At 39.8% G+C, this 20,282-nt stretch overlaps 1 protein-coding gene across 3 annotated transcripts in view; it reads right to left on the bottom strand.

The window, feature by feature from the left end:
- Positions 1-6,070: 6,070 nt before the first annotated feature.
- MCCC1 (methylcrotonyl-CoA carboxylase subunit 1) overlaps positions 6,071-20,282 on the bottom strand; it is a 53,019-nt gene continuing 38,807 nt past the window's right edge. For all 3 annotated transcript variants that reach the window (XM_052638329.1, XM_052638330.1, XM_052638332.1), the window contains 6 exons: positions 19,376-19,462; positions 15,458-15,507; positions 12,367-12,504; positions 8,399-8,506; positions 6,871-6,942; positions 6,071-6,375 (listed from right to left, as the gene is read on the bottom strand). In XM_052638329.1, coding sequence (XP_052494289.1) covers positions 6,247-6,375; positions 6,871-6,942; positions 8,399-8,506; positions 12,367-12,504; positions 15,458-15,507; positions 19,376-19,462 — 584 coding nt within the window. In that variant the 3' untranslated portion in view covers positions 6,071-6,246. The remainder of the gene's footprint in view (positions 6,376-6,870; positions 6,943-8,398; positions 8,507-12,366; positions 12,505-15,457; positions 15,508-19,375; positions 19,463-20,282) is intronic.

Genomic DNA, 20,282 nt, shown 5'->3' with positions numbered 1-20,282 from the left:
GAATGTTGAGTTTTAAGCCAACTTTTTCACTCTCCTCTTTCACTTTCATCAAGAGGCTCTCTAGTTCTTCTTCACTTTCTGCCATAACGGTGGTGTCATCTGCCTATCTGAGGTTATTGATATTTCTCCTGGCAGTCTTGATTCCAGCTTGTGTTTCATCCAGCCCAGCATTTCTCATGATGTACTCTGCATGTAAGTTAAATAGGCAGGGTGACAATACATAGCCTTGATGTACTCCTTTCCTGATTTGGAACCAGTCTGTTTTTCCATATCCAGTTCTAACTGTTGCTTCTTGACCAGCATACAGATTTTTCCACAGTTTGTTGTGATCCACACAGTCAAAGGCTTTGTCGTAGTCAATAAAGCAAAAGTAGATGTTCCAAAATTAAATATTTATTTGAGAAGAGACTAATAATATTTACATGGCTTATCTTGCATATACGATTGAATGGAATGACCTCAGCAGGGGTCAGTTCTGAGAGAGGAGCAGGGAAGATCGAGGGCAACTGTGGATGAGAAGTCTGTTTAGATGGAGACATCAAAAAAGGAAGCTGTGTGTGTGGCCAAATATGTAACAGGAACAAACTTAGGCAGGTGTCAGTCTGCATGAAAATTAACACGAAGCCTGTTTTCAGTAATGGAGAAAACCATATGGCTTTTATGATATAGGAGGTAATGAAAAAGGAATAAAAACAACTGGGAAGACAGAGACGTCCCAGGTTACCTTTGTTGTTGTTAGTGATTTTGAAATTTTTTTCTGGTGGTGGGAGTGGTGTATGTGGAATGAGAGTTATTTCAAATGTAATCAAAGGGTTTAGGAAAATGCTAACCAGCAGTGGGAAGAACAGAGAATGTTAGCCGTCTTGGGAGGGAGGAAGTTACATACAGGCTGCGGTTGGAGTCTTCAGGGAGGGCAACACAGTGGAGGAGACTGAGTCCGAATTAGAGGCACCAAGGCACTCTGCTTCCTGGGATCCAGCAGATGGGGAGACAAATGTCAGGCCAACAGGGTAATTATCGGTACCAGGGCTGGCAATGGCACCCCACTCCAGTACTCTTGCCTGAAAAATCCCATAGACAGAGGAGCCTGGTAGGCTGTAGTCCATGGAGTCACTGAGGGTTGGACACAACTGGGTGACTTCACTTTCACTTTTCCTTTCATACATTGGAGAAGGAAATGGCAACCCACTCCACTGTTCTTGCCTGGAGAATCCCAGGGATGAGGAAGCCTGGTGGGCTGCCGTCTATGGGGTCACACAGAGTCGGACATGACTGAAGCAACTTAGCAGCAGTAGCAGCAGCTGCAGGGCTATGATATCTGCTAATGGTCCAGGCTCTCGCAGAAGAAATAGTGTCTCCAGGGTTACTCACAGGGTGCGGGGGTGGATAGGCAAGACAGCTCCCACCCAGCCAGAGACTTTGAGAGTTGTGAGCAGGGCCTCCTGGGATGCCCTATACTGAGTACAGTCTAACTTATACTCTGAGACTCAGACTTTGAGTCTACCCAGACTGAATTAGTAGTTAGACTACTAACCCCAAGGCTGCAGCTCCCTGGGGCCAGCCCTCAGGGAGCAGGGTGTCATTAGCAGGAGGGGACTAATGACCCAAGACTCCCTGCTCTGGGCTTGGAGCAAAGCACTTGGGGACAGTCATCTCCTCCAGTCTCACCATGCAGTTTAAATCACATTTTCCTCTTCCTGGGTATTTTGAAGCTTAGTGTGAATATCTAGGAGTGCTTTTTGAGATCCTCTGATGAAAGGTGAAACAGAAATGTAAAGTATTACTATCAACACTGTAAATATTTTAATGGCAACAGCGGAAGTGCTATGTGTAGGCAGAACATAGATGCACATTCCAACACCCAATATTCCTAAGGGAACCATTGAGGAGTCAAAAATGGTACTTGTGCCAGAGAAGACAAGCCAGTGATAGTGGGGGAAAAAGATAGTTGAATTAAGTAAGAGCCCTCTCTACAATGCTGCCCAGTGGAATGGTAATACCCACTCAAACAGGCTTCAGCCAGATACCAAGATTTCCCCTCCAAGTACCAGCCACAAACATGAGTGACAACTGATGCGGACGGTGGAGCAGGTCCAGGCCTAGCCTTTGCGCAAGAGGCAAGCTGCTTCTGGAAGCACTGTTGCCCCGTTAGCAGGCAGACAGGCTCTGGGACATGCCAGCCTGGCAGCTGACTGTTTTAGAGGGAGGGGCTGATGGAGGCTTCCCCTGACAACACCAGTCTGCCTGAGGTCGACAGGTGCCTGGCTGATCCTGGAGGGGGCTTGAGCTGAGGGAGTGGAGAGACGGGACAGAGTGATGCATGACCAGGCAGGATTATTCCCCCACCACAGGTCCTGGGGATTTTGCTGGCAAGAATAATCAGCTGGGCTTAATTTAGTGCAGTTTCTTAATTGCTCTTATGCAGTAACTGAAGTTAGAAATTACTAGCAACTGCCAGGTGAGTATAAATGATGTTTCAAGCACAGTGCTATAGTCAGCCTCTATATTTTCTCATTTAATCTTCACAACAACTCTGGAAGGTAGTGCCACTACCCTCATTCACAGGCAGAGCTCAGAGAAGTTGAAGGACATGCCCAAGACACGCCAGTAAGTGGTCAGGCTAGGACCTGAATGCAGGAACTGTAACTCCAAAGCTGTTTTGTCTACAACACTATGTGTCTTCCTTAATGGTTAAAAAGCAACCATCAGGGCTCTGAAATTTTGTTTTCTTGGTTATTATAGTCCGAAAACACATTGCATCCACACTGTTATCGTCAAAGATAAGGTAGCAAACAGCTTTCTTCCAACTAACGATATGGCCCAGGTTTTGATCCATGCCTACAAATGGATCTTACCCAAAAAAGACCTACTTTGAGGTCGCGACAAGAACATGGACCCCCCCCCACCCCAGGCAGGCTTCCATATTTGGTGCCTCTTTCGGACTCTCTGTCTCCAGCCTCTTTCCACTTTCCAATCTATATTCCAGACTGTGGCCAGAAATAACTCTGAAAAACCTGTCTGTTTGAAAATCTCCAGGGCTCCCAACTGCGTTCAGAACAAAGCCCGTCCCCGGATGGGCAGCCCCGCTTGGCCACGCCCCCCATGGCCCAGCCCCTGCTGGATCTCTCTGTGCCCCAAGCAGTGTGCACTTTCACACCTCGCTGTTATTATTAGCCCTGCCTAGTTCCTTAGCCTGCAATGGCCTGGTCTTACCTTCTTTCTGCGTCTGGCAAATGGCTTTCCTCCAAAGGCTGGTTCAAATGTCACTGCTACTCCCTCAGCTTCCTGACCCAAAGCAGAATTTATTACTCCAGTCACTTGACCCTCCCCCCTGAGGGCACCTGGTGCCCAAGCATATTATACTACTTACCATCAATTACAGTACATTACTGGACACAGCTGGATCTTGTTTCCTGTTAATTGAGGCAAGGGCAAAAACCATTTTTTACCATCTTTGCCTTCAGAGGCCCGGGTATACAGCAAATGCCCTAAGTGTTTTAGAAGAAATAGATGTAGTCATGTGCAAAGGAACCGCTCACACGGCACCACAGCGATGATCTCAAAGAATCTCCCCAATATATGGGTAACTGTGGTAGCTGGCTTCCAATTCCTTCTCTACACATCATTGTGATCCACAGAGCTCCTCCACCATGAAATAGAGAATAACTTTATCTTGTGCCCCTGAAGGGTATTGAAGGGTCATATAGCAACCCCAAATTTCTACCAAAGCACCTTTGCTCTTCCCTCTGGTCAAAAGAGGAAGTTTTGTTTACACAAGGGAAAAGGCTGTGTTGCTAAAAGTATAGTTAAAAGCACTGGTTTAGGATAGTCCCTGGTGGTCCAGTGATTAGGACTCAACGCTTTCATTGCTGAGAGCTCTGTGGCACCACCAAAAAAAGCCCTGGTTTTGATGGTCTCTTCCTTTACTTTCTCATGACTATCTATCTGTAAGCACCTCTTCTTAACTGGTTTTCCAGCCTCTAGTCCTTTCCTCTTCCATCCAACTTGCAAATTACTGCCAGAATAAATTTTCTAAAGTATTATTTGAATCATATGTAATGTATATGATCAACCAAACATCCAGCTGTACAACGAGAACACTAAACAGTAACCTGCATCTACCTGTACATACTTTATACATGTCAACCCCTTGCTTAATTATCTGTAGCGAATCACTGTCTTTAATTTTTAATTCTACTTTTTAAAGAATGTTTTATTAAAGGGGAAATGGTGGGGGAGGGTAAACTAGGAGCATGGGATTAACAGATATAAACTACTATACATAAAACAGATAAGCAACAAGGACTTACTGTATAGTACAGGGAACTATATCCAATAATCTGTAATAACCTATAATGGAAAAGAATCTGAAAATAATAGATATAAAACTGAACCACTTTGCTGTATACCTGAAACACATTATAAATCAACCATACCTTAATTTAAAAAATTTCTTTATTATATATATATATGAACCTAGTTGATTTTGCAAGTCTGTAAAGATAGTACCATACTGTGTATATCTCCTGGTACATGCTATTTCACTATTATGAATTCAAAATTCATCCATGTTGATGCTCTTGTTTATTTTGCTGTTACATAGTATTCCACTGTGTGCCATACCACAGTGATTTATTCCTTCTCCTGCCAACCAACTCGGATCCTTTCCAGCGCTTTGCTATTACGGGTAACATGGCTATCAACATTCTTGGTGCACAAGTGTGTTTGTCCATTTCTGAACTGGGATGTTAGGTCATAAGGTATACAAATGTTCACCCTTATGAAATAATATCAAAATTTTTTTTTAAAGACTCTAATAAGCCAGATAAAATTTTCCAAAATCGCTGCTTTCCCTGCTGAAAAATAATTCAGTGTAACTACAACTGGCAAGATAAAATCTAAACCTGCCATTCCATGCCAGTTAGCTTCTGGTCCCAACCTAAATTTCATACTTTATCTCTTATTGTCCCTACTCACCCATCCCAGCACCTCCCTCTCCAGTTATGCAGATTTGCTCCCAAATATAGAACCCAACTTGCTCATTTTCAACAGTGTAGGCTCTGCTCCTTCCTTTCTAGTGTGTAATTTCCATGCACTCCTGCTACTGCCCTTGGGTTCTCCTTCCTTAAAGAAACCTACCCTGAGCACACCTGCCCACTGGTCTCTTCCCCCAACTCCTAAAGACCTGTATTCTGCACATCATAAGCCATCAACCTTCACCCAGATCCACGTCTTAGTGTATTGAGTTTCTTGTTGCCTTGTTGGAAAAATGGATGTTCTAACTACTGTGTGATCATATTTACTTGGGAACTCAGCATTTCCAAATTCAGTATCTAGTACCTTTCTCACCACTCTCTTGACAATGGAACTACTTAATTTTGGATCTGATTGTTTTCCACATAACGTTTCACATGATTATGTCTTATTTTCCCAATTAAGTTATCAGCATCTTAAAGTACGAAGACCATATTTTAAAATTTCATTGCAGTCTCTACAACATTTAGTGCAGTCTCATGTGTGCAGCTAGAATTCAAATCAACAAATATTTAACACTTCAGTAGATACCTGAAAATGCAGAGGCTTGAAAGTGTGTTTCTAGAAAAATTATATTCCAGCATATAATTTAAACATTATATATATATGTGCATAAAATACATATACACAAAAGCTTAAGCATGTGTATATAAATTTGTACAAGCTTAGCAAGTACAATAAAGGCAAAGGCGGTCTGGATTGAAACTTTCCAGTCACAAAAACAAGAAACAAATAACATCCAAGCCTTTAAACTGCCCAAGAAGCTACTCTTTGGCAAAAAACTCTTAGGTTGAGTTTAGTGCTATGGCATTTGTCTCTGAAATATGTTACTGTTCGTTTTTGTCCTGACTGTGACTGGGAGATAACTCATTGAGTTCAGTGACCTTTTCTCTCAGTTCTCTTTTGATCAAGTTGCTGCCCACCTGCCTAAACACAATACATGATATAATATTTGGGGCAGAAACAAACAATACTGTCTCCCAATTTAAAAAGTATCCTTTAATTTTATTAGTATGAAATATTTTGAAGAGAATTTATTGTATTTGTGACCCAAGCACATGATTTTTAAACATGAGTTTTAAGCAGAATCATACAATCATTTAGTAAAAGTGCTAGTCGTCAGATCCCGAGAAAAGCAGGAAGGCACTTTCTCTTTTTGGTGTGGATATTGTACTGAACATGTTGCTTAACTGGCTGTTTATTTGATGGTATTTAATCTGCTTCCCTTCTGTCAGAGTCTTCCTCCTCAAACTCGACCAAAGGAGCGTGTCTGTTGGCCTGAGAACCTTCTTTGTAGAATACCTTCTTGACCGTGCCCTCCTTTGGCGCCCTTATGGTATGCTGTAGAGACACAAGGCGTGACAGACGATGGCTGTGATACCAACGAGGGTTGAACACACACCAAGTCAAGACACAGGAAGAGTCTTGAAAAATGAAGTCAGCTGTTTTGATGTTTTGTCATGTATCAGTGCTTCCTGACCTTCCTCACATCACAGCACACAGAGAAAATAAAAACATGTTTATGGTGCATTTGGGGGTTGAGAGGAGTCATTACCTTGATACACCTGTAAACCATTCAAGGTCAATAATTGGGAAGCTCTGGATTAGCTAGTAATTCTCAGCCCAAGCTTCACAGCAGACTCTCAGCTGGGAAGCTTTTTAAAAACTACTGATCCTGGGGCTCCCCTACAGGAAACCCCAATTCAACTGGACTGGGGAAGGACTTTTTTCCCCTGATATTTAAAATGGTCTTAACTTACAAAATAAGACAAAAGAAAAATTGGGACTGATAGCTCCCAAAGGTTACCTGGCAAGTGAACCCATGATTTCACTTACTTCCATTTTCATGGCAATCATAACCATCAGAGGGTCTCCAGCTTTCACTCTGTCTCCAGCTTTCACAAATACCTAGAGATTCAGAGAGACAGGTTAATATTTATAAACAGAGGCCCTTTGTGATGGTCTACATGTGGTCTGACAGCTGGGCAAATTATACACCTGATTTGTGGTGCACAGAGTTGGTATACAAACATACAGAGAAGTGTGTGTCTATGTGCTTGTCTTGTCTGCCAGAGACAAACATACTGGCACAAATCAGAGACCCACAGGTCAGCCTGGCAGTGCAGGCACTGTCACCAGTGGGCTTACTCCTTAGCTCCCCACCTTCGCCACCCCCCGCATCTAGTTTTCCTTGAATCAGATGAATACACTCTACATATTTCAAGATCTTTTTGTTTTCTCATGAACAGACAGACAAGACATATCACCAACAGGGAAGGACTACAGGCCCACGTCGCTTTATTGTGCTTCGCACATAATGCCTTTTCTTCCCCTTTTTTGAAGAGATTGAAGGTTTGTGGCAACTTCATCAACCAAGTCTATGGGTGCCATTTTCCCAATAGCATTTGCTCACTTTGTGCCCCAGTGCCACATTTTGGTAATTCTTGCAATATTTCAGTATTCCTCCACCAGTAAAAAGATTATAACTCACTGAGATCAGTGATGATGGTTAGCATTTCTCAGCAATAAAGATTTTTAAAAAATTTTATTTTATATTGGCATGCAGTTGATTTACAATGTTGTGTTAGTTTCAGGTGTATAGCAAAGTGATTCAGTTACACATATATCTAAGTATTTTTTAATTACGGTATGTACATTGCTTTTTTTTCTAGACATGAAGCTATTACACACTTGACAGACTACAGTGTAATCATAACTTTTATGTGCACCGGGAAACCAAGAAATTCATGTGACTTGCTGTACTGTACTTGGTGGTAGAGAACCTCACAAGTAGAGATACTGTAGTATCTCTACTCCCCCAGTCCACTGCCCTTCTGGGGCAAACATTTCCAGACAGGAGTGGTGGGTGAAATCATTCACACTATTTAAGTAGTTGTTTTCTTCTTCTGTGTGTTACCAAGGATTTTTATGACTTAAGTGCAGTTGAAGGGACTCTATTGTATGCAAGTATATAAAAGGAGACTACTGATCTACCACCACTGGAAGTCATTATCAGTATGGATCTCATATCTGAATATATACCGCATTCAACACCAAACACATTGTTCTTCACCAATACTTTCAAATTTGGGATAATGCTTGGTGAATGTTCCATTTTAGTCAACTAAAGACAACCTGGGTTATTTGTACTTTGATGGAATTCTCACTTCAAAGAAAAGTCCTTATCATCAATTAGGTAAATTTATGATTCACTGAAGACTGTAATATAGAAATTGAATCTTTAATAGATCTTCTTGTTTTCTTGAAATGGATGCTTTCCAAAGAACAAGATTTAGAGAGGGGGAGAAGGATATATACAACAAAGTTCAACAAAGACATTTATTCTACATACATTCGTCAATACCTTTTCAATAGTTCCAGTCATAGGAGCTACAGCACCCCCTTGGGTTTCTCCTGAGCTTGCTGAAGACAAGTATCGGGGAACCGGAATGCCAATCTGAATACTTCCATCCTATAAATAGAAATGATATTTGCAGGATATATATATAGGATGTATATTTATAAGATAAATTACAATTGAAATTAAGATCTTATTGCTGTAGTTTTACGAATAGGCCTGAGGTGATGATTATTTTCAAGCTATTTGTTAAATATTAGTCATATTTAATACCAGGGTTGTAACTAGCTTTGTGAAAAGCGCTCTGTCATGTCCAACTCTTTGTGACCCTCCATGGTATTCTCCAGGCCAGAATACTGGAGTGGGTACCCTTTCCCTTCTCCAGGGGATCTTCCCAAGCCAGGGATCAAACCCAGGTCTCCCACACTGCAGGCGGATTCTTTACCAGCTGAGCCACCAGGGAAGCCCAAGAAGACTGGAGCAGGTAGCCTATCCCTTCTCCAGCAGATCTTCCTGAGCCAGTAACTGAGCCAGGATCTCCTGGTGGACTCTTTACCGACTGAGCTCTTGAGCAAATTACTAAACCCCTTTCAGTCTTGATTTCCACTATAAAGAAGTAATGGCATACATACCACAGAGGGGATTAAAAGAATTAAGTACATAAAAGCGAAGTGAAGTGATGTTGCTCAGTTGTGCCCGACTCTTTGCAACCCCGTGGACTGTAGCTTACTGTCCATGGAATTTTCCAGGCAAGAGTACTGGAGTGGGTTGCCATTTCCTTCTCCAGGGGATCTTTCCAACCTAGGGATTGAACCCAGGTCTCCCGCATTGCGGGCAGACGCTTTACCATCTGAGCCACCAGGGAAGCCCTTAAGTACATAACTATTGGTAAAAGACAGCCACTGTCTACAAGCCAGTTTTAGTAGCATCTCCACTCTCAGGTCCTTAGTCTAAGCCAGGAACTCTTCTTAAGAAATATATAAAACGTTCTTGATGGTCTCAATAACGTTATGAGGTGGGTATTGTTACTTATTCCTGTTTATAAATGGGAGAACTAAAACCTAGAGAGTTTAACTTGCTCAAGGTCAAGCAGATGCTGGTAAGGCCAGGATTTGAAAGCAAACAGCTTCATACTTCAGAACTCATTGGTTCAGTTCAGTTCAGTTCAGTCGCTCAGTCGTGTCTGACTCTTTGCAACCCCATGGACTGCAGCACGCCAGGCCTCCCTGTCCATCACCAACTCCAGGAGTATACTCAAACTGATGTCCATTGAGTCAGTAATGCCATCCAACCATCTCATCCTCTGTTGTCCCCTTCTCCTCCTGCCCTCAATCTTTCCCAGTATCAGGGTCTTTTCCAACCTCTTCGCAACAGGTGGCCAAAGTATTGCAGCTTTAGCTTCAGCATCAGTCCTTCCAATGAATATTCAGGACTGATTTCCTTTCAGATGGACTGGTTGGATCTCCTTGCAGCCCAAGGGGCTCTCAAGAGTTTTCTCCAACACCACAGTCCAAAAGCATCAATTCTTCAGTGCTCAGCTTTCTTTCTTTTCTTTTTTTTTGCTCAGCTTTCTTTATAGTCCATCTCTCACATCCATACATGACCACTGGAAAAACCATACCTTTGACTAGATGGACCTTTGTTGGCAAAGTAATGTCTCTGCTTTTTATATACTGTCAAGGTCAGTCATAACTTTTCTTCTAAGGAGTAAGCATCTTTTAATTTCATGGCTACAGTCACCATCTGCAGTGATTTTGGAGCTCAAAAAATAAAGTCTGTCACTGTTCCCACTGTTTCCCCATCTATTTCCCATGAAGTGATGGGACCAGATGCCATGATCTTAGTTTTCTGAATGTTGAGCTTTAAGCCAACTTTTTCACTCTCCTCTTTCATTTTCATCAAGAGGCTCTTTAGTTCTTCTTCACTTTCTGCCATAAGGGTGGTGTCATCTGCATATCTGAGGTTATTGATATTTCTCCCGGCAATCTTGATTCCAGCTTGTGCTTCTTCCAGCCCAGCGTTTCTCATGATGTACTCTGCATAGAAGTTAAATAAGCAGGGTGACAATATACAGCCTTGAAATACTCCTTTTCCTATTTGGAACCAGTCTGTTGTTCCATGTCCAGTTCTAACTGTGCTTCCTCACCTGTATATAGACTTCTCAGGAGGCAGGTCAGGCGATCTGGTATTCCCATCTCTTTAAGAACTTCCAATTTGTTGTGATCCACACAGTCAAAGGCTTTGGTGTAGTCAATAAAGCAGAAGAAGATGTTTTTCTGAAACTCTTGCTTTTTTGATGATCCAACGTATGTTGGCAATTTGATCTCTGGTTCCTCTGCCTTTTCTAAATCCTGCTTGAACATCTGGAAGTTCACAGATCATGTACTGTTGAAGCCTGGCTTGGAGAATTTTCAGCATCACTTTGCTAGCATGTAAGATGAGTGCAATTGTGTGGTAATTTGAGCATTCTTTGGCATTACCTCTGTTTGGGATTGGAATGAAAACTGACTTTTTCCAGTCCTGTGGCCACTGCTGAGTTTTCCAAATTTGCTGACATATTGAATGTGGCACTTTCACAGCATCATCTTTGAGGATTTGAAATAGCTCAACTGGAATTCCATCACCTCCACTAGCTTTGTTCGTAGTGATGCTGCCTAAGGCCCACTTGACTTCACATTCCAGGATGTCTGGCTCTAGGTGAGTGATCGTACCATTGTGATTATCTGGGTTGTGAAGGTCTTTTTTGTACAGTTCTTCTGTGTATTCTTGCCACCTCTTAATATCTTCTGCGTCTGTGAGGCCCATACCATTTCTGTCCTTTATTGTGCCCATCTTTGCATGAAATGTTCCCTTGGTATCTCTAATTTTCTTGAAGAGATCTCTAGCCTTTCCCATTCTATTGTTTTCCTCTGTTTCTTTGCACTGATCACTGAGGAAGGCTTTCTTATCTCTCCTTGCTATTCTTTGGAACTCTGCATTCAAATGGGTATATCTTTCCTTTTCTACTTTGCTTTCCGCTTCTCTTCTTTTCATAGCTATTTGTAAGGCCTTCTCAGACAACCATTTTGCCTTTTTGCATTTCTTTTTCTTGGGGATGTTCTTGATCACTGACTCCTGTACAGTGTCACGAACCAGAACTCATGCTCTTCACCAATCCACTCTACTGCCTCTGCCATTATACTGTTATAGCACATAGACTATGGAAAGCAATGTCTGCAAAATGAGATCATCCTTGACTCCAAATATACAGTTTAATTACTGCAATACGGAAGGCATCTCATCACAAGGGACTCTGGTCTGGAAGATGGTTCTCACGTGTGAGCAGGCTCTGAAGAGGTCACAGGAAATTTGATAATTCACTTCCTTTCTTTGCCCACGCAGAACGCTAAGGTCTCCTAACAAGCTCCTAGTCATATCCATGCCAAGCCTACCTCAACCAGCCTTCAACTGCCAAGAGACCACCACTAACCCACATGCACCTCCCCTGTAAGGAACATCTGGTCCACAGACTCCTCTCACAACGGTCACCTCCTCCCAAGTCTCCACGATTCCCAGTGCCAAGAGGACACTGGTTGGGGGAAGTGCTTAGGGTATTTGAGAATTAAAGGAAGAAATGGGTATGTGTCTGTCAGTGAGAATCTGGGAGAGCAAATGGGGTGAATGGAGAAATAGAGAGGTAGAAATGTGACAAAGATTCAGACTGAAAGGGGGATAGACAAAAAGTCACAGCAGTGAGAGAAGGAAACAGGATGTGCTGTTTGCCCTCATATCCCTGACTGCACTGTGTGGCATGCAGGATCTCTGACTAGAGATTAAAACCATGCCCCTGCCTTGGAAGCACAGAGTCTTAACCACTGGACTGCCAGGGAAGTTCCAAAACAGGATCTTTCTAATTTCCCAGTGGAATACTTCTGGTCAAGCAATTTTCTCCCAAACTCCAATAGTGTTATTATAAAACACTATAAAGACACTACCATGGAAAATAGGTAAATAGTGTTTTCCAGGATAATTAGCTTGGTTTTACTAGCAACTCCATTAACAGAAGATTTCAGATAAGTGCAGTCTTCCTCACTGGAAAGATCACCAAGGACATGGAAAGTTTTATCTTCAATCTGAAAAAACAGAAAATTAAGATCCTTAAAGTAAATGAACAACCTTACAGAATTAAAATCAAAATCAATTCTTTACTGTTAATAGTTTCAAAAGGGAACAGGTAAAAACATTTTTTTAAATCATGCAGGAAATTTCCTAAGATTCATAAACAAAATAGTCTAGAAAGAAACAGCAGTAAGATAATTAAAAGAAAAAAAAAAGTTATGTAATATATCTATAGTAGCACCATAATGCTACAGATAAAGGTTCCTTTAAGAATAGTAATAAGAAGTGAAATAGAAATACAAATCAAAGTAAGAAAAATTATTAAAATTCAGTTGAGTATATGTTAATACTCATCTCTGAGTATCCAAAGTCAAATTGAGTTTTACTGTGCAAAAGTTAGTGATGAATAATGCCAGAATCTCATAATTAGATTGATTTCTTTTATCTCACCAACATGGAGATTGAATTTATGGGTTTTCAGTTATGATTTAAGAAGATAAGTTAGCTGGAGATTGAGCACAGTTTTCTTACTCTGAGAGACAGAGTACCAAAGAATAGATTTCACACTTAATCTTTTCAAAGTAGCTGACAAAAGGACATGAAATCATGCTGTTCTAAAGGATGTTTTCTCATTTATATACACAAGAAAAAATTTCCCCTACACACATAAAATTCATTTAAATCTTCTTTATTTTTCAATTCCCCTGTTAGAGTCAGAGTCCTGTGGCTATTCTTTTCATTATATATATATCTATATATATATAATAACAGTGAAATAGGTCACACTGCAGTATTTATACATGGTTCTCATTTATCCTAAGTTAAATATGACATTTCACTCTGCTTTGTAACCTACTAAGAGAGCCATTTGAATGTCTGTGGAATTCTCAGGATATAAAGGTTAGATTGGGAACAGTTTTGTTTAAAGACATATAGAAGTGCATTCTACATTTGTGAAGGTAGTTCCATGAGCAGATCAGAACAAATCTGCAATTTACTTTACCATTTACCAAGGGATAAGAAGGGGTCCCTAAACCAGAGGTACCAATATTAATTGCAACTCATATACTTAAGTTGATTTCCCATCATTTGTCTGAATCACAGAGAGGAAATCAATGTGTCTCAAAGTGTTAGGGAATCTAAAGAGCATCATTGATAAATTCATTTTTGCTGGATTTTAAATCTCTTAGCTCATAGGAAAAATGATTTATTCTATTCTCTGAATTTTATACTTACTATAGGAATTTGGTTGAGTTCTAACATTGTTTCTTAATCCTTTGGCATTTTATTTTGCCAATGTAATGGATTTTTAAAAATTGAGGTCTATCACAAAAATTTTGACTAAAAAGCCTCGAAGTATGACCTGTGGATCCCTTGGAGTCCCCCAAGCCCCTTAAGGAGTTCCATAAAGTCAAACAATTTCTTAATAACGCAATATTGTCTTCTTTCTACTCTCATTCTCTTACAAGTATATAGTGGACTTTTCTAGAGATTGTAGGACACATGATAATGATATTACTCTGATGGCTAATGGAATGTGTGCTTGGTGATAATCTTTTCTCAGTTTATCCTACAACTCAACAACAAAAACCCAGCCAGATTTTTTTAGAAAGGCAAATAACCTGAATAGATATTTCTCTAAAGAAGATAAACAAATAGCCAATTAGCACGTGAAAAGATGCTTACATCTTTAGTCATTATGGAAATACAAATCAAAAGCATAGTAAGATACTACTTTCATACCTTAGGGCTTTTTTGTTTTTAATAACAACAACAACAAAACAAAGTAGCTAGAATATAAGTGTTGGCAAGGAAGGATATGGATAAATTGGATTTTTTGTGCACTGCTGATGGGAATGTAGAATGGTATGGACACTATGGAAGAGTATGGTAGTTCCCCCCAAAATTAAAAAGAGAATTACCATATGATACAGGAATTCTACTTCTTTGTGTACATGCCTAAAATAATTGAAAACAGGGTCTCAAAGAGATACTTGTATACAGATGTTCACAGAAGCATTATTTATAATAGGCAAAAGCTGGAAGCAACCCAAGTGTCCCCTACGCATCTATGTATTTAGATTGGATAAATAAAGTGTAGTACATACATACAATAGAATATTATTCAGCCTTAAAAAGGAAGGGAATTTGGATGGATACTACAACAATGGAAGGGCCTCAAAGACATTATGCTAAGTGAAATTAGCTTGTTACAAAAGGAGTAAATGCTGAATGATTCCACTTATATGAGGTGCCTAGAGCAGTTTAATTTGCAGAGACAAAGTAGAATGGTGATTGCCACGGCCCAGGAGGGGCGGGTGGAGAAGGGGGAGTGGACTCTTGTACTGTTTAACTGGCACAGAATTTCAGTTCTGCAGGAAGAGAACAGGTCTGCAGATGGATAGTGGTGATGGTTGTACAACAATGTGAACGTAATTAATGCCATTAAATTGTATGCTTAAAAATGGGTAAAATGACAAATTACATATTATGTACATTTAAAAAAATACATTAAAACAATAACAAATTTTTTTCTCAGTGTAATTTTCTAAATGGTAAATATTAATAGATGTAACTAATAAAAAAAAACTCTTTGGGGAATTTCAATAACTTTTAAGAGTGTACAGAGGTCTTGAGACCAAACATTTGAGAACTGCTGCTTTAGATATAAATACATTCACATAATTTAGGGGCTTTTTAGGTGTCTTATTCAAATATTATTATCATTATTTTTTTAACCAAGTTTTTATTCTTAAGGAAATTACAGCCAAACTGAGTAAATCATCAGAAACTGCATAGGGGGTAATTTTTCCAAATTGGTCTGAAATAAAAGCTCATGACATTCTCCTAACTATAGACATGATAATCAATGGCTTCAAAGAAAGTAAAGAGTGAAAACGTGCTCTACTCTGTATGAGAGAAATCAGATTCAGCTCTGAGCTGTAGAAAAAAACCAAGGAGGCTTACCTGCATGCTATATGATCCATCACGGTTATATGTTACAGCTATGGCTACATCTTTATGGAAAAAGTGGGGAAATTGAAGAAAAATTAGAAGACATACATTTATTCAGTAACTGAGGTTCTGAAAAACCTCACTTTCAACCTAAGGAAAACTAGTTTTTAGGGATATCCACATCTTTTAACTCCCTGACAATAAAGTTTAAAAAAATTTAAAAAATCAGGTTTCAATAAAGGTGAATTTCAGACTTTTCTTGTTTAAAACTGAAGTTTTAACTCTTTTACAGTTATAGGATATTTCGGATATTTTCCCCCCAACAAGAAAGGCTGTAGTGTCATAGTAGAAAATGTAATTAATTGGGAAAGAGAAGTTCTGGCTTAAGGCCCAAATCTGCCATCCGTGGTATGATCATCTCTGTGATCCTAAGACATTTAAAATACTGCTTTTCTTAAAAGCTATATATGACAAACCCACAGCAAACATTATCCTCAATGGTGAAAAACTGAAAGCATTTCCCCTAAAGTCAGGAACAAGGCAAGGGTGCCCATTCTCACCACTACTATTCAACATAGTTTCGGAAGTTTTGGCCACAGCAATCAGAGCAGAAAAAGAAATAAAAGGAATCCAGACTGGAAAAGAAGAAGTAAAACTCTCACTGTTTGCAGATGACATGATCCTCTACATTGAAAACCCTAAAGACTCTACCAGAAAATTACTAGAGCTAATCAATGAATATAGTGAAGGACATAAAATTAACACACAGAAATCCCTTGCATTCCTATACACTAACACTGAGAAAACAGAAAGAGAAATTAAGGAAACAATTCCATTCACCACTGCAACGAAAAGAATAAAATACTTTGGAATATATCTACCTAAAGAAACAAAAGATCTATATATAGAAAACTATAAAACACTGATGCAAGAAATCAAAGAGGACACAAATAGATGGAGAAATATACCATGTTCATGGATTGGAAAATGAGTATAATACCTAAAGCAATCTATAGATTCAATGCAATCCCTATCAAGCTACCAATGGTATTTTTTACAGAACTAGAACAAATAATTTCACAATTTGTATGGAAATACAAAAAACCTCGAACAGCCAAAACAATCTTGAGAAAGAAGAATGGAACAGGAGGAATCAACTTGCCTGACTTCAGGCTCTACTACAAAGCTACGGTCATCAAGACAGTATGGTACTGGTTCAAAGACAGAAACATAGATCAATGGAACAAAATAGAAAGCCCAGAGATAAATCCACGCACCTATGGACACCTTATCTTTGACAAAGGAGGCAAGAATATACAATGGATTAAAGACAATCTCTTTAACAAGTGCTGCTGGGAAAACTGGTCAACCACTTGTAAAAGAATGAAACTAGAACACTTTCTAACACCATTCACAAAAATAAACTCAAAATGGATTAAAGATCTAAACATAAGACCAGAAACTATAAAACTCCTAGTGAACACAGGCAAAACACTCTCCAACATAAATCACAGCAGGATCCTCTATGATCCACCTCCCAGAATACTGGAAATAAAAGCAAAAATAAACAAATGGGATCTAATTAAAATTAAAAGCTTCTGCACAACAAAGGAAACTATAAGCAAGGTGAAAAGACAGCCTTCTGAATGGGAGAAAATAATAGCAAATGAAGCAACTGACAAAGAATTAATCTCAAAAATATACAAGTAACTCCTGCAGCTCAATTCCAGAAAAATAAACGACCCAATCAAAAAATGAGCCAAAGAACTAAACAGACATTTCTCCAAAGAAGACATACAGATGGCTATCAAACACATGAAAAGATCCTCAGCATCACTCATTATCAGAGAAATGCAAATCAAAACTACAATGAGGTACCATCTCATGCCAGTCAGAATGGCTGTGATCCAAAAATCTACAAACAATAAATGCTGGAGAGGGTGTGGGAACCCTCTCACACCGTTGGTGGGAATGCAAACTAGTATAGCCACTATGGAGAACATGGTGGAGATTTCCTAAAAAAAAAAAAACGGAACTAGAACTGCCATATGACCCAGCAATCTCACTGCTGGGCATACATACCAAGGAAACCAGAACTGAAAGAGACACATGTACCCCAATGTTCATCACAGCACTGTTTATAATAGCCAGGACATGGAAGCAACCTAGATGTCCATCAACAGATGAATGGATAAGAAAGCTGTGGTACATATACACAATGGAATATTACTCAGTCATTAAAAAGAATACATTTGAATCAGTTCTAATGAGGTGTACGGAACTGAAGCCTATTATACAGAGTGAAGTAAGCCAGAAAGAAAAACACCAATACAGTATACTAACACATATATATGGAATTTAGAAAGATGGTAACGATAACCCTATATGCGAGACAGCAAAAGAGACACAGATGTATAGAACAGTCTTTTGGACTCTGTGGGAGAAGGAGAGGGTGGGATGATCTGAGAGAATAGCATTGAAACATGTATATTATCATATGTGAAACAGATCGCCAGTCCAGGTTCAATGAATGAGACAGGGTGCTCAGGGCTGGTGCACTGGGATGACCCAGAGGGATGGGATGGGGAGGTAGGTGGGAGGGGGGTTCAGGATAGGGAACACATGTACACCCATGGCTGATTCATGTCAATGTATGGCAAAAATCACTGTAATATTATAAAGTAATTAGCCTCCAATTAAAATAAATAAATTTTAAAAAATAAAAAATAAAATAAAATCCTGCTTTTCTGATCCATTCTGACCCATTAACTGGGTATGAGAATGTAAATGATTAAATGAATGTGAAAGCACTTTATAAACTGTATCAGACTATACAAATATAATACAAAATATACTTATATCATTATGTGACTAGAGAATAGGTTAAAGACTACCCTAGGAGATGGAAATTTTGTGGGGTAGAGCATGCAGACCAAAGTCATTTCACCTACACCTGACACATTAACCAGCATTCTGAGGCTCCCAGCTCAAATCTGTTTCCAGCCTGACCTTCCTACTCCAGAACTCTGGTTAGTCATTCCCAGCAGGATCCTCCACTGGCATCTTAAAATAAACCTAATGGGGCCAACAAATCATCACCCCTTCCACCTGCCTTCCCTCCTGACCTGTGCACTCCATGACTGACACCGTTTTCCTCATCATCCAGGTTTATAACTTGTCATTCTTGCCTTATCCTCTTCCTCTGCTTTTCACCTCCAATAGTCACCACAGAGCTGCCAAGTTCTTCCCCCTGAAGACCTGTGCTCTACATTTCTTCCTGTCCATTCCCATCACTCTACTCTGATTCAGGCCCATGGCTTCTGGCCTGGCTGACTTAAGTGGTGGAAACAGCACAGGGGTCAAGGCCAGAAAGACTGGGTGTCAGTCTTGGTTCTGCTACTTAATAGCCTTGAGTAACTGCACCTCCCCTGTCTCAGTTTCATCAGCAATAAGTGGGTCTAACAGTGACTCCCCCTCGTTAACGCTGCCTGGTGAGTGGTGGGGTGGGCAATCCTCCTCCCCTGGAGAAGTTCTGGTTACTTTCTTCTTTAGAAGTCATACACACTTGCAGAAGAAAAATGGCAGAGCCATGAAAGTACAAAGAAGACGAGGGAAAGAAGTGCCTCAAATCCCAGCATCCAATGGTAATCTCACTAATGTTTTGTATATTTCATTTTTCTATGTATGTTTTATGACCTATTTTTAAAGTATTTACCAAATATAGAACAAGTGCGAAAACGAAAAATAAATATCATCAACTCTACCACCCAGAGCCAGTCAATTCTATTATTTTGGCATGCTTCCTTCTAACGTTTAGGCTAGGGATCTTAAAAAATGTAATTGATCATGGCCAGGCTGAATTCTTTTTTTTCCAGTAAATGTGATCTATTTCTATGAAGCACATTTCTTTTTTAATAAAACATTACTTACTGTTTTTACCATCCCTAAGAGTCATGTTTCTAGAGTAACAGATATTTAGTCTTCTTCCATTGCTGGATGCAAAAGGAGAGTATTGATCTAGAAAAAATTTAAAATTCAACAACAAATTTATGAACATCAGGCCTACTAACAAAAGAAAACATAAAACAGAGGTCCTATACTGACAGCTCAAATATGTTTTCTTTATTCTAGGCAATGCTTTAAATTTAGACACTTTTATTTACATCTCAGGAAATTTTACATGAAAAAAATCCCAGTTTTTCTTGAAAAATCAGAATATTTACAACCTCAACTTTCCACCTCTGGCAGCATAAACTGCACAGTGGTCACAGTTTTGACAGGGCAAATGCATTCCAGGTCACCCGAATCCTCACTACCCATTACTTTTCTTTCACCTGGCCTCTTCCGCTCTTCTCTGTTACTGGCCTTCCCCTAGAGATTTGTGTGTTCACCCTCTGTTAGATAATCTCCAGGAGCTACGGAGTAGCTAAACTGAAGCAATGTATTCTGAAACTCCTCTCTGGGCTGCTTATAAATTTTAATTTAAAAAGGAAAGTGAGAGTAAGAGGACACTCCATTCTAAAACAGCTAAGTCCAGGCTTAGGAATACCAGGCGGGGTATAGGTAGATGAATTTATTTAATGTAAAAGGACAAAATGAGGACAGAGTACAAATCTCCAAATATAGCTATATATTTTAAGCTTTCACTGTAACTTAAAATTTTACTTATTAATTCCTTTATGGCTGTGCTGGGTTTCTACTGCTGTGTGCGCTTTTCTCGTCTAGCTGCGGTGGGCGGGCTTCTCACCAGCGTCTTCTCTTGCTGTGGAGCACAGGGCTCTAGGCTGCAGGGGCTTCAGTAGTTGCAACCCATGGGCTCAGTAGCTGCGGCTCCCAG

This window comes from Budorcas taxicolor, chromosome 1, assembly GCF_023091745.1.
Source record: "Budorcas taxicolor isolate Tak-1 chromosome 1, Takin1.1, whole genome shotgun sequence".
NCBI classification, from domain to species: Eukaryota; Metazoa; Chordata; class Mammalia; order Artiodactyla; family Bovidae; genus Budorcas; species Budorcas taxicolor.
The sequence above is the reverse complement of the archived record's forward strand: the minus strand, read 5'-3'. Positions and strand labels throughout refer to the sequence as shown.